This window comes from Echinops telfairi, unplaced genomic scaffold (assembly GCF_000313985.2).
Source record: "Echinops telfairi isolate 266 unplaced genomic scaffold, ASM31398v2 ScPeMD7_7424;HRSCAF=8462, whole genome shotgun sequence".
Lineage (NCBI taxonomy): Eukaryota > Metazoa > Chordata > Mammalia > Afrosoricida > Tenrecidae > Echinops > Echinops telfairi.
The window spans coordinates 51,919,428-51,933,648 of NW_022111324.1; the positions used below are offsets into that span (position 1 = coordinate 51,919,428).

At 49.7% G+C, this 14,221-nt stretch overlaps 1 protein-coding gene across 7 annotated transcripts in view; it reads left to right on the forward strand.

Moving 5' to 3' along the window:
* The window catches only part of SRGAP2 (SLIT-ROBO Rho GTPase activating protein 2), a 277,777-nt gene that overhangs the window by 227,924 nt on the left and 35,632 nt on the right, over window positions 1–14,221 (forward strand). For all 7 annotated transcript variants that reach the window (XM_030887788.2, XM_004699842.3, XM_045298319.1 and 4 more), the window contains exons 13-14: window positions 1,155–1,179; window positions 8,325–8,385. In XM_030887788.2, the coding sequence (XP_030743648.1) occupies window positions 1,155–1,179; window positions 8,325–8,385 (86 nt within the window). The remainder of the gene's footprint in view (window positions 1–1,154; window positions 1,180–8,324; window positions 8,386–14,221) is intronic.

The window sequence follows — 14,221 nt, forward strand, 5'->3', positions numbered from 1 at the left end:
AGATGCTTAAAAATGTCCTGATTCCACCGAGGTCAGCACTTTAATGGGCGGGGCTCCTCTGAGACCCCGGATTAGTCCATTATATCAACCAGGGATATCTGCCAACACACACAATAATCATGAGGCCATTTTCAATTAGGGCCTCATTCTTTAGAGAGAGCTTCATTTGGCTTTCATTGGTCTGTCCTGTGGGTCACAGTGAAGATCCCATTCGGGTTCCCGTCTTGATGGCTGGAGGAAACTGTACCGTGATGGCAGAGCCTTCATTCAAGTTCACCACAAGCCCCGTGCCTGCAGAGGACCAGCACCCTGCGGGTAGTAGAAGACCTGAATTGAATTCCCTGTTGCTACTCACTGCCCTCCCTTGAGCCCCAGTGCCCTCGGCTGTAAGAAAGAGAATTACACAAGCTCTGCGGAGCCCTGGGGCGGCAAAGAGGTCCTTTAGGAGTGGTCCGGTGGAGGAGCAGAGGGGCCTGCAGCTGGAAGCTGGTCCCTGCCTGCACTCAACCCTGGCAGCGCTGTTCTACGCGCTCTGGGTGTTGTCCTTCCGAGTCAGATCCCTTCCCAGCAGCACCTTCCGAGGCCACACAGCTTGGACACCGTTGCCCTCAAGCCTGCCGTGGTTCCTTCCCACCGGACGTTGCCCTTTCTCAATGACGAGAAGCGGCTCCCCAGCTCATCCCTGTGCGACACTGGTGGTGTAATGGTTATGTGTTGTCATGGCCATTGGTTCAAATCCACCAGCCCCCTGTAGGGAGAAAGATAAGGCTTTCTATTCCCCATGGGCCTAGGCTGGCCATGAGTGGGCATCGACTGGATGGAGACCACACTGTCTAACCCAAAGACAACTCACAGCAACTTTACCCACTTCCCTCCTGCCCTGGGTTCAAGCAGCAGGGCACATGACAAGCAAGAGCCTCTGTGCGTATGGGAAGAAAGAGCTGCGCTGGGCTGACATGGCGATCAGTGAGCGTGTTGTTAGCCACGTCTGGGTCTGCTGATTGCCTCATCAAGCGCCAGATTATCTTTTACTTGCTCAGCACACTGTGCCTTCTGGGTGTCGGCGTGGTGTCTGTGTCATCCTGTCCCTCTTTTCTCTTTTGTTCATCCCCGTTCCTGGATGCTGTCCTCTGACTCGGCGGGGTCGACTGCAGGCGTAGCTCCACCGTGAGGAAACAGGTAAGGGCCCAGCGAGAGCCGGCTGGTCTAGCTCAAGAGTCAGTGGTGGACCGGGCACTTCCCTCACCTCCCAGCTGAGATTAGAATGTTCCGCTCACTCACTGTGTGTTCGCCAGCATGGCAGCTTCAGGGTGGTAGCTTTTCCTTTGTACCAGGTTTGCTTTGGATGACCACAGATCATGCCAGAACTGTGTACCCAAAGAGCTGCGCTGGGCTTTGTTTAACAAGCGTCGCCTCTGAGAGACCACCGAGAGAGCCTCCAGCCTGCAATCTGCCACATCACACACCAGCTGACACCTCAAGCAGGCAGTCTTGTTCCCCTTTTGCAGCTGTTTGTTTGCAGCGAGGCTTCTGCTGCTGTGGTTCTTTGCTTCGTATTCCTAACACATGCCAACTATGCGCGGAGGTGGGAGGTCAGCGGTGGAAGACTGCGGTTGTGCACGTGACTGCAAGGTCAACGGCACTTGCGAGCCTTTAAAAAATAATCATAAAAAAAAAATCATAATCAGAGGCTTTATTTTTCTTCTGCAGTAGCAGATTAGAATTCTTAACTGTACTTTATGGAAAATACAGAAATGAATTTGAGTCCCCTAAGCTCTCACACAGAAGTCATGGTGGCCCAGTGGGTTATACATTGGGTTGGGAACCATGTCAGCAGTTCGAAACCACTAGCCCCTCTGCAGGAAAAAAATGAGGCTTTCTGTACTCCAGTGAAGAGTGACCGTCTGGGTCCACCCTGTCTTATAGGGTCACTATGAATTAGAACTGATTGGATAGCAGTGAGTTTGGAGCGGTTTTTGACGAGTTCACACCAGCTAAGCAGTCGGCAGGGAGCACTGGGCAGCACAGGGCAGCACGTCTGCCGGGGGAACTGATAGAGGCTTCAAGGCCTCCTCTGGACACCTCACAGTGGCTCTAGCCAAGGAGAGCTAATCGCATGTGGAGGATTCTGTGGTATTGGCAACTCCAGCTAGCTTTTCAGCCGATCTGGCTGCTCTGGCTGGCTGGGTGGTCCCACTGGGGGCCCGAGGCAGCCTAGACCCCCATGTATCTTAGCTCTGACGTCACTAGTTCTTTGTCCTCTCCACTGCCGCCCTTGTCTTAGCAACAGTGCCATCCGTTGCGATTGCACCTTTTTTTACTGGCTGGGCTAGGCCCGGTTGACTAGAGAAACAAATCCAGACACATATATAAGAGAGCGCTTTCTATCGAGAAGCTTTATATATCAGGAAAACATCCTAACCCAGTCCAACTCAAGTCCTTAAGTCCCTCTTCAGACTCCGGAAGTCACAAGCAGTGATACAGGAATATCACAGGTTAGTGGGTGCAAAGCCATGTGGACCCATCGGCGGTAGACCCCTCACAGAGTTCTGGCAGCAGTCAGGGTCAGCAAACAGGAAGGTAAAGGCAGAGAGAGAGGGAGGTTCCCTGGGCCTCCCTATGAGAAGGCCACACCCATAAGGAGGCACCATCAGGCTGTGACCTGGCTGACAGGTTTGATACCATCCCTACGCTTCTATATATTTTCAAGTTGACATGAAGTTAGGTAACTACCACACATGATAAAAATCTCATTGTATCTCTTATTCTTCCATTCCTGTCTTCATCTTCCTTTCTTAATTTCATTTAAGCCTGGAAAAGAATGGCCCGCCTCCCAGGTATCATTTATTGAATTTTAGAATCAAGAGGTGGAGTGTCTTGGAGATGGAGCAAGCCTTTTTTCCCCTTTCCTGAGAACAGACTTGGACTTGGACTTGGTTCCTTTCCATCTGTCCCTGGCCTGGAATGAGGCCTCTGCTTATAGACGGGCATCTGTGTCAGGGCCTTGCAGGCATGGCACTGGCTGCAAGAGCAGAGGCCACAGTTAGCTGGCTAGCTCAAGTGGGCAGGGATGTGTGACCCTGGTTGGACTCAACACAAGAGGGACCGGCACCCAGCTGGTTTGCATCCTGCCATAGCCAAGCACTTGCAGAAAAGAGCATCTGCCGGTGCTGGATCTGCGTAAGACTTACTAGAGACTGCCACACCTCCACTGCACAGAGACCTGGAGTTCATTCTGCTGCCCGCTGTCTCCAGGAGCTCCAGGCCCAATGGTGGATCTGCAGAGAGCTCTCCTCAAACAGATAGGAAGGTAGAAAAGGGAGTAGTAACCTAGGAGCTTTGTTACCTTGTGTAAGTAATCAGGAGATAATGTGTGTGTGGCCAGGGGTGGGGTGGGGGCGGCTGTTACGGCGCTTCAGTCAAACCAAAGGAAGAATCTGGAAGCTTTTATTTTTGAGGATTCCGGATGAGTTCCAGTTCCTAGCAAAGACCAGGGTCACGAATCATCCCAGACTTTTCTGCAAAATTGTGGCTTCTGGCTCATTCCCTTCAAGTTCTCTCCCGACCGTTGCTATGCTGGCCCGGCTCTCTCTAGCACCCTGCATGTGGGCAGTTTTCCAAGACTTGACCCTCTCTTGAGTTGGCACCTCATTACTGACCTTGTCGGCCTGTCCCCGGAGAAGCCTGACGCCCTTCCCTCATGCCCTTTTTGGGTGCCCCTGTCATTCTCAGGCTCTGGCTCTGGTTCCCAGCAGGCTGCCTGCACATTTACACTGGGGAGTTGCAAGAGCACCTTCTTCCCCCAGCTTCGTCTCCTTGCCTCCGCCACCACATTGTAACTTCCGTAGCAGCTCCCCTGCCTCCTCCTCTTCTGTTCATGGGAACCTCCTCCCAAGGTCCACAGCCCGAGCCCCCACATCTGATCTCTGACCTCTCTTTTTGTCTCATCACTTGCGTCTGATCAGCTGTTAAGACTTGTCTTTTCTCCGTCAGTGAAGACAGAAGTCTAGCAAGTGGAATGGAGACCAGTACATGACAAAAACTCCTAATCCTTTCACTCATGAAAAACCCTTCCAAGCAGTTTCATATTGAGGTAGTCTCCGATTGTTCCCTGATTGCTCTCTCCGGCAAGTCACTAGACCCCTGCTTCATGATATTTCCCAAGCCTCGCCTGCCGCTCTTCCTGCTTTGGGTGGTTGCTGCTAGCTACTGCCCAGCCAGCAGTGACCCCAAATCAATGCAGCACGGCACAGCCCGGCATGGCCATAGTGCTCCAAGACTGTATTGCTGAGTTTTGGTGGGAGACTCCCAGGCCTTTCTTCTCTCGTCCCTCTTCATCCGGAAGCTGCCGACACCTGCTCAGCATCGCAGCATCGCACAGGCCTCCCCTGGCAGAGGGATGGAGACTGTGTGAGGTGCACTGGCCCAGCATCGCATCCAGGTCCCTACATAGAAGGCAAGAATGCTACCACTCTGCCACCATTACTCGCTATCTGATGGATGGAGGGACATTTCGCCTCCTGCTTCTTAAAGTGACTTTGCTACCCTGACATTATCTGACCAAACATGTTGTCAAGAGTAGACTGAAATGGCCTGATTGTAACACTGGGGAGGGTGAGCGAGCACACAACAGACATGGTGACTAAAAACGCACTGTGACCCAACACTGTTGGCTGTATGCGAAGTTGGTGGCGAGGTGCAGGACACACGGCCCGGAGGCTGGTCCCGGCAGAGGCATTCATTCAGCTCTTGGAAGCATCCCAGTGGGGAGGGGCAGGAAGAGCTGGCGCCTGTGGCCTGGTCCTTTTGTTGCTCCAGTGGCTGCTGCCTTGGGCTCCACTAGAGCAGGGGCTCGGGAAATGACCTTCTAGAGGAGATCGGTCTCAAGGCCACAGGTTGTCTCTCTGGGGCCTTCTGCTGGACTAGGGGTAACCTTGGGCATGTAGGATAGCATCTTTGATGCCTTGCTTCCGGCCTCTTTGAAAATCAGAAATCCTCCATTTCTGCACATCCCAGCAGAATTATGCCATCCCATAACATGTTGGACCAATGGCCTGTGAGTTTTCCAACCTCACTCCCTCTGAGTCTTTGTATATAAAGTCTGTGGTTAAAGACATGACAGTTAATAGACAACTGTGGACTACTCATACTTGCCCTTTAATGGTATGTAAATTTCCCTCACTTTGAAAAGATAGAACAAGCCCCTACTTGAGACCAAGTCTTCATCCCAGTTATGATAAAATAGCCACCGAGCCTCCTCATGCACTAAAACCAAACACCTGCTGCTGATGCTGATGCATAGCCACCTAATGCAGGGTTTCCAAAGTTGTAAACCTTTACAGGAGCAGACAGCCACAACTTTCTCCCTCAGAGCTGCTGGTGGGTTTGAACCGACAGCACCACTAAGGCTCCTCTCTCACACACTAAAGTAGGTGAACTATGAGCGTGTGCCCCTGTTCCTACTTGACCTTTAAATCCAATTTAAAGACACATTTGGGAGCTGATCTTGATCGTGACCAACATTGCCTGTACAGAAATCTGGGGACAGCGACACTCGATGCAACCATCTCAGGATGCTGGCAGTTTGTCCTCTGCTACTGTCGGTAATTGAAAATATCAGAGCAGAGCGTCTTATAAACAGACTTCCCGAAGGTGGGGCTTTGGGTTTTCCTTATAGTGGAACCCAGTCTTTGGTGGTGGCTGGAGAATGAAGCCCGCTCTTCTGCCAGAATCTTCCCCCACCGTCAGCCTGGCAAAGTCAGCGATGCTGGCACAAGGGCGGGTGTTGGCCTCTGGGCCTGGAAAGCCAGGGAGATGGCCTACAGTCTGGAGGTCGTGAGAACAGTTGGGTAGACGAGACTTCAGCCCCAAAGTGGACCTGCCGAATCTCTCTGGCAACATCCTTGGTTCCCAGCAAGCGAGGGAACTGGAGCCCTTGACAGCTCATCTCCCTGCCTGACTCCTTCAGGAGGCCCGGCTGCTAACCTGGCAGTGGCCAGGCCCAGGGTACAGTTGAAAATGCAAAGCCAGGAGCAAGGGCCAGGTGGATATGGGAAATGTGCATTGCTCACAGGGAGCCAGCCCTCTGGACTGTCCAGTCTCTGTCCTTAACATCAGAAGGCCTTTCCCCTTTCCAGCTGCTTCAGTGCCCCTCTGCCAGGTGTCCGTCTTCCCAGGCCTGAATTATTGGCCACAGCCGCATGATAAAGCCTGCTAGGGTTTGGTGGTGGTTGCTGTGCACCCCAGATATTACTTGCCTGTGTCTGAAGAGGCAGTGTGAGTGGAGCTGAGGTATTCAGGGTCAGAGGGAGACTTCCTGGGTTTGAGTCCCGGCTCTGCCATTTACCATCTGTGGAACCCAAAGCAGCTGTGCGACCTCTGAGCCTTCGTTTCCTCATTTGTAAAGTGAGTTTAGTAAGAAATAATATCAACTAATATATCCACTAATAAACCCACCAGGTTGCTCCCAGGACCAATCCCTCGAGAGCACCTCGTACCTGGCCCAGCACCTCCCTGAGTCCTCTGGAAACGGGAAGCGCAGATCTTCATGTGCCAACAGGAAATGTCACTGTCCTTACCCCCAGTCTGCTCGTCAGTTTGTAGATGCCAAACTGAGGCCTAAAGAATTTAAGTGAAGAAGAGCTGCGAGAGCCCCAATGAAATAACTTATTGAAATAAAAGAGAATGTAAATGACACACAAGGGCCGCATAGCGACAGGGCAGCACAGAGGTGGGCCTTGAGCCCTGCGTCCCTGCTCGGTACCAGAGGGCCTCTCCCAAAGTGTCTTCTCCCTTCTTTCCTATTTTGTACACCATGGACACGCCCTAGCTGAAGCTCCCCTGGCCTTGTGAGAGTTGTCATGATGAGTTAGTTAATTGTGCCAGCCTGGCATCATTGCCTCTGATTTGTGAGGTGGAGGACTCTGTGGACTGGTGTTGGGTTCATGGGTTAATGTTGGACTTGTGGGCTTGGGCAGCATTGGGTTGGGATGTTTTCGTGATGCACGTTTTCTTTACATAAAACTCTCTCTTATACATGAATCGCTGTGGATTTGTTTCTCCAGAGTACCTAGACTAACACACATGGCCAGCCCTGGACACACAAGAAAGGGCCTAGATAGGATCTGCCCATGTGGAGTTTAAGCTGTGGTGCTGACAAACGCAAATGTTTCCACCCACACAATTAACATCACAAGGAGGCTTGTGACACTAAGTACAGGGTGCTGGGGCTTGATCTCTGCTGTGGAATCCAGGAAGAGCCCCTGAGGACAGATCATTGCACTGAGGCCTGGAGCCTGAGGCAAAGGAGGGCTTCCCTGAAGAGCAGAAGGAAGGTCTGTGTGGCTGGACCAGAGAGATGGGGGGATGGGGGGGGGGGGAGGATGATAAGAACTACGTTTTGAAGGTTCACCCAAGCCCGGTGTGAGGGAAGAGAAACATGGGTTGGCGGGCAGCTGGGGTGGGGGTGCTGAGGGCTAGGTGGTGGCAGTGGAGATGCAAAGAATGGGGAAGGGATTTCAAAGACAAAATTGGCAGGATGTATTGAATGGGTGGCTGGTCGGCAGTGGGGAGTTGGTTTGGGCTAAAAGATGATTAGTTCAGTTTATGGTACATTGAGTTTAAGGCATGTGGGTGGCATTCCTTGTTTTACTGCACTTTGCTTCTTTGCACTTCTCAGGTATTTCTGTTTATTAATATTTGCACATATGTAAATATGTGCATGTATATTTTGCCCATTGAAGGTCAGTGACAGCCCTGTTGAGCAAGTCTGTGAGTGCCATTTTCTCCACTAGCATGTGCTCAGCTCACTCCATGGCTGGGTCACATCTTAGTGATCCTCCCAATATTTCAGGCTTTTTCATAAGGTCAGTAAGCATTGAACTACTAACTGCAAGGCTGGCGCTTCAAAACCGCCAGCCGCTCCATGGGACAGAGATGAGGCTTTCTCCTCTCTTACAGATTTACCACCTTAGAAACCGTATAGGGGGCTGCTATGAGTCAAATCAGCTTGATGGCAGTGGGTTTGGTTTGTTTGGTATTGTGCTCTTTATAGACTGAAAGAAGTATCTAAACATATATGCACTGGGAATCCAAAATATCTCTGTGTGTTGCTTTATTGCAATATTCGCTTAATTGCAGAGGTCCGGAACCAACCCCGCAATACGTCTGAGTTCTGCCTGTGTGTGCTCAGGAGCATGGAGGCAAGACTGGGACTGCTGGAGCAGCCGAGACAGCCTCCGAACACTGTGGCCTGTTTCTTTGCCCCTGGGCCACCCTGGATTGAAGATTCTAATGTGCCCTGTTTCTTTCTCTTGGCTTGTCAGGATTCCAGCCAGGCGATTCCTCTGGTGGTAGAAAGCTGTATCCGATTCATCAGCAGACACGGTAAGCAGGACAACAGCCTTGCCCATATTTGTGCAGAGATTGGGGAGGACTTCCAGGAATTCTTTGTAGAGTAAGAATACAGATCGACTTCCCACCCGGACACTCAGAAACGGAGTAAAATTGCCTTTGTCCATAGAATGCTGGCCAGCTCAGAATGGCCACACCTACACACGTATGTTTTGACCTCAACAGCCTGAGCCCCTTACCACACTCCTCTTTCTCTCCAGCTTGAGAGTACATTGTAAATCACCATGGTCATGTGTGAGGACAGTTGGCGCTGTGTGCAGGCAGGTCTGCCATTACTCACCTGTCTTTGCTCCTGGAGGGATCTTCCCCACACGGCCTTGACCCTTCTCTAACAATTGATGTTCTCCGTCAGACTGGTTTGAAAGCAACTCTTTGTCTAATGATAGGTTGATTCCTAAAAGCATCCCATTTTCCTTCTGGTTTGACCTCACTGGATTCAGCCTCCCTGAGAGCTCAGTTAGAAACGGGTCTCCAAGTTGAGGCCCAGGGCCAGCATCTGAGAGTCTGTGGAGCTGACGCCTTCTCCTGCTTAAGTCCAGTCACGCCGTCTTTAGCGTGCACACAGCCGAATCTCTTAAAACCCAGGCCTCACTGACAACTGGTCTAGGTAGATAGAATTTAGAGGTGGAGATAAAATGCTAGAGAACTGATTTCCCCACTGCCCCCCTCCAAATGTCAGAGTGTTTTAAAAGCACAGGTATCTGAGATGGAGCCAGGGAACTGTCTAGGAATTGGGCATGAGAAATGGATTTTAGATGCTGTCTTGTCTGGTAATAGGAAAAGGGACAGAGTGACATCCCTGGAGGAAGGGAGTGTGAAGCAGATGGCTGGTCTGAGCTCAGAGACAGCCATTCCCTCTCCCTTCCTCCCTCTTTTCTCTGAGCTGGGACTTCGCTTAGGTTCATTTTTGAGAGAACAGTAATTATTTTAGTAGACTTTCGGCTTAAATCTCATTCTAATCAACTACAATTGTTTAACCTTATCGCAATTCACTTGAAGTAACAACATGGTATATCACTATTGAACACTGAACAAGTATTTATCAAACCTTAATCAATTCTGGACACTGTGCATTATTACCAAGTAGGAAAACAAAAACCGGATGATACTCTATCTCTACATGGCTCTGCGATGCAGTGGAGAAAAAATAAAGAAGCATGTGAACAGCTAAAGAAGAGGAGATAAGCTGTAGTAATTCAGAATAAGCAGTGTAAGAAATTTCACAAGATAGCAATGATGAATGGCTAGGAAGTTGGCAAAGATAAGTCCAAACAGAGTTCAGGAAAGGAAGAATTAGCTATGCCTTAAGGACAATAGGAAGAAGAGAATTTGAACTCTTATTTATTGATCCATCCATTTCATTCATCATCTAGTCATTCAAATATATGTTGGTTGTCTGTTGCCAAGAAAACGCTTCTGCCCTCAGGGCTCTTACTGGAGAGTAGATAAATGCAATCGGTTAATTAACTGCTAAATAAACAATATGTAATATGCCAGATGTTGGTGAGTTTCCTGTAGGAAAGTAAAGCCAGGTAAAGTCATGGGGAGAGGACATAAGTTTAGATGGGTTGTAGGGGAAGGGAAGGCCTCTCTTAAGAGGGTGGATCATGCCTATGTGAAAAGAAAAAACAAAAACCCTCACAACTGGACCAAGGACCAACATCATGCTACGTGCAGGAAAGAGCAGTTGTCAGGGACGTTGTGTTAGGCTGGTTTGACTAGAGAAACAAATCCAGGGACACTTACCATATATATGTGTAGGAGAAAGCTTTATATCGGTAAGTTATTATATATCAAGCACACATCCCAACCCAGTCCAAATCAAGTCCTTAGTTCACATACTAGTCCACAAGTCCCTCTTCAGACTCACGCAGTGGTGGAGAAGCTCGTAAATTCAAAGTCGTGTGGCTCCAATGGCAGTGGCCACGTCACAGGGCTCACAGCAACCAGGGTCACCCAGCAGGAAGGTGAAGGCAGAGATAGGGGGGAGGCTCCCAGGATCCTCCTTATGCGAAGGCCACGCCCACCAAGAGGCACCACCAGGCTGTGACCTGACTGACAGGCTAGACCCCCCTACACTTCTCTAGACCTTCAAGTTGACACGAAATTATGTGATTACCACAGACTTCCTGTTACTTAGATCTACAATGCGCAGGTAAGCAGTGGCCACGAAATAAAATTACTCGCATTGGACAAGTCTGCAAAAGACCTCTTTAAAGTGTTCAAGAGAAAAGATGTCGCTTTGAGGACTCAGGTGTACCTGCTCCAAATCATAGTATTTTCCATTGCCCCGTGAGCATGTGAAAGACGGACAGTGAATAAGGAAGACAGGAGAAGAATCGGTGCGTCTGAATTAAGGTGCTGACAAGAATAATGAACACACCATTGGCTTCCAGAAGAACAAATCCGTCTTGGAGGAAGTACAGCCAGAAGGAAGACTAGGCTTCATCTGAGATACTCTGGACGATTGTCAGGAGGGACCTGTCCTTGGAGAAGGGTCGTATGCTTGTAAAATACAGGGTCAAGGGAAAGAGGAAAACCCGTGATGAGACGGATTGATACAGCGGCTGTCAACAATGGGCGCAAACATCGGCACAATTGAGAGGATGGCACTGGATCGAGCAGGGTTTCCTTCTGTTGTGGTGGGGTAGCTGTGCATCAGAACCAGCGTATGGCACCTGGCCACAACCAGACATTAAGACGGCATTGGCGCAGACAGCAAGGGCTGAGTGGCATGGATATCTGGAGACACCGTGGAGAGGGACCCTCCAGGGCAGAGGCCCTGAGGCCGCAGGGCGGGTGGTTGGCTGATGCAAGGAACAGCAGGCAGACAGCCAGTGTGGCTGGCGGAGTGTTGAGGGCCACGCTCTTGTCGGGTAAGATAGGTGCTTAGATTATCTTCTGCTGAGACCGGAGACTTTTGAGCTGAGCCTGATCTTTCTGACTGGTCCTTGCTGCTGCTTGGAGATAAGGAGGAGCAGTTAGGTGGCTCCTTTAGCGATCAGGGCCCTTAGGCTGGTGGTTTAGACATGTTCCAGGAAGTGGGTCTTGAATGTACCTGCCCCCATTCCTGAACAGGCACAGTGCACGAGGAGACAAAAATGTAAGACCCCCAAAAAACCCTTTGTTCAGCTAAATTGAATTGTTTCCCAAATAGGAATTCAGGGTATTCTGAATTTACTAAAAATCATGGTTAAAAGAATTGTGTCCGTGTATCTAATGGCAGTGAGGTCCACCACCTCTGTCAGTTTGGAGAGGGTCCACGGCCCACAGAATGCTGGGGATTTTCACATGCTGACTCTCATTGTGACCCCCAGAGGAAGGTATTATGATCCTCACTTGATCAAGGGAGAAGCTGGGGCTGACCTATTCATGGTGGCTTCAGGTGACCCAAGCAGATTTAAAGAGAAGGGCCTGGGTTGGAGAAACAACTGAGACAGAATCAAGTCAGAAAAAGTGTTTTCCCATGAAACGGACAGGAAGAGGCTGTTAGAGCCATCGTTCAGAAATGCCCCAGGAGAGCTCCTTCTTGTCCACAGCTGGTCCAGCGCAGAGTGAAGGACGTGTATCCTCAGACCGTGTCCACATCGGATCACGTTAGGCTTTTAGGTGGCAGTAGGCACTGAGGAAAATAAACATAAAGTGCTGGGTGTGTGACACAGGTCATACGCCGACTGACGTGCATTCCAGTAAAAAGCCAACCGGTTTCCCATGTGCAGTCTGGAAACCTTGGTTGGTTCACATGCTGCTCTCAGAATCATCTCGTTAGGTCCTCGGAGCGCCCTGGCTGTCTAGAACAATGAGTCTGTCTGTCGAGCAAGAACAACACAGTGGGCTTCTAAGGGGCTTGTAGGTTCTTTGTTTGGTTTGTCTGGCAGCTTTTTTCTCGTTTATTTTCTTTCTGTTGTTGAGAATGTGCACCGCAGGCCATCCAGCAATTCAATCGTTTCTACCCTGACAATTCAGTGACTGATGGTATTCTTCCAGTTGTGCGGCCCTTCTCACCGCCCCCACCCCCCTTTCTGAATTGCTCCTCCTCATGGACGTGACCCTGAGCACAGGGGACTCTTGAGGAGACGTGGACATCAGACCAGAGGAGAGCCCAAGCTGTCTCAGACCTGCTGCTGCCTGTGTTCCATCCAGCTCCACATCTGGCTTCTTGTTCTCTTTAGTGGCCTAATCTATCAAGAAGTAGAAAAATCTCTTTCCCACAAAGTTGGGGTAGTGTGCTTGCCCGACTAGACACCCCAAGAAGCCTCGTCCCCGAAGCATCTCCTTATTAAAGTGTGGTTTTGACAAGTCACTTGAGTATGTGGCTCTTTCTCTGAGAACACTTGCTATTTGCATATTATGTTTGAATAGCATCATCTGCCTGTTAATCCCATTGGTAACTAATATGATACTATTCTGCTGGTGCTAATGGGTTTGGAGCACAGCCTGCTCTCCTGTGAGGAATAGTCCAGAGACTCCCATAGAGAAGCAGACAACTCAAGTCCTATTACCATCCAGATCATTACATTTTCCCTACTTGCTTCTTAATGTTGTTTCGATCAGATTCATGATTTCAGCCCTGAGCAGCATGGTTTTCCTCCAAAGGACTAACTGACAGAATCCAGTAGCCGCTCATTAAGGTCATAGCTCAAAAACAGTGGGCAATCGAAGCATTGTAGTTATTTGTTGTCCTAAAATATGTTCATTACAGATTTCTCTGACCTGTAAGTATTGTTTGCGAAGAGCGGGATTTTTGACAGGATCCCCAATTGAGTCGCAGGGCTCCGGAGAGAACTGGACAGGCCTGATGGATCAGGGGCGCTGGTCTTATCCACTCTCCAGGCCCAGAATGAATGAATGGATTTCTCACCGGTTAAGAACTTGCCTATGCGGTATCTCTTGGCACGTTAGTTCACTGTAGTAAACCCACGGGCCTAGAGTGGGCGTGCAGGCATGGGTCACTCCCGAATGCAGTCTGAAGGCCTGGGCTGGAGTCCTGCCTCTGGTTCTTAACAGCTCCGTAGCCTGAGTCGTAGCTCATCAGTTCCCTCGTCCAGCAAAGGTTGACCCCTCCCTCACGTGGCTCTGGTGAGGGCTAGGGGATAAAAGCACTTGCTAGCAACAAAACATTGTGTTGTTTGTTTTCCTGTGGTTAAAAATACATGTGACAGGCTAAATGGGCAACAACTCCTCTAAAGCCATGGCTCCCAAAGGGGGTGACACTGCCCCCTGGGGCACTGGGAAGATCCGAGAGGGCTTCGAAAGCAGATGCAGATACTTTATCTGGATTATGGGCCACAGTGTGGGAGTTGTTCATGGCCAGGGTGGGCACTGTTGTTCTGAAGAGGGGTGAGATATGTTTGGAAAGCTGTGCCCTAAAGCAGTCGAAAGACTAAGGAGACAACTGGCAGAGGGACTGAGAACGATAAGACACTGTGAAGCGCGCAACCGTGCTTGTGAGCACTGCACAGCAACCTACACAGGGACTCCCCTGCTGTGCAAACGCCACGGAGAACACCTTGAATATTTGTAGATACGTTCGTGTGTGCGTAATGTACATGCCCATATATAAATGCCTGTGACATGACGTATATAGATATAAACTTCTATAAATAAATGTGTGTATACACACACACAGGCCTCAAAAATGGAATTAAAAGATCACAGAATTTTCCCGTGAACTTTTGTGTGTGTGTGTGTGTGATATAAATTATTATTATTTAATCATTTTATTAGGGGCTCATACAACTCTTAACACAACCCATACATACATCAATTGTGTAAAGCACATTTGTACATTATCATTCTCAAAACATTT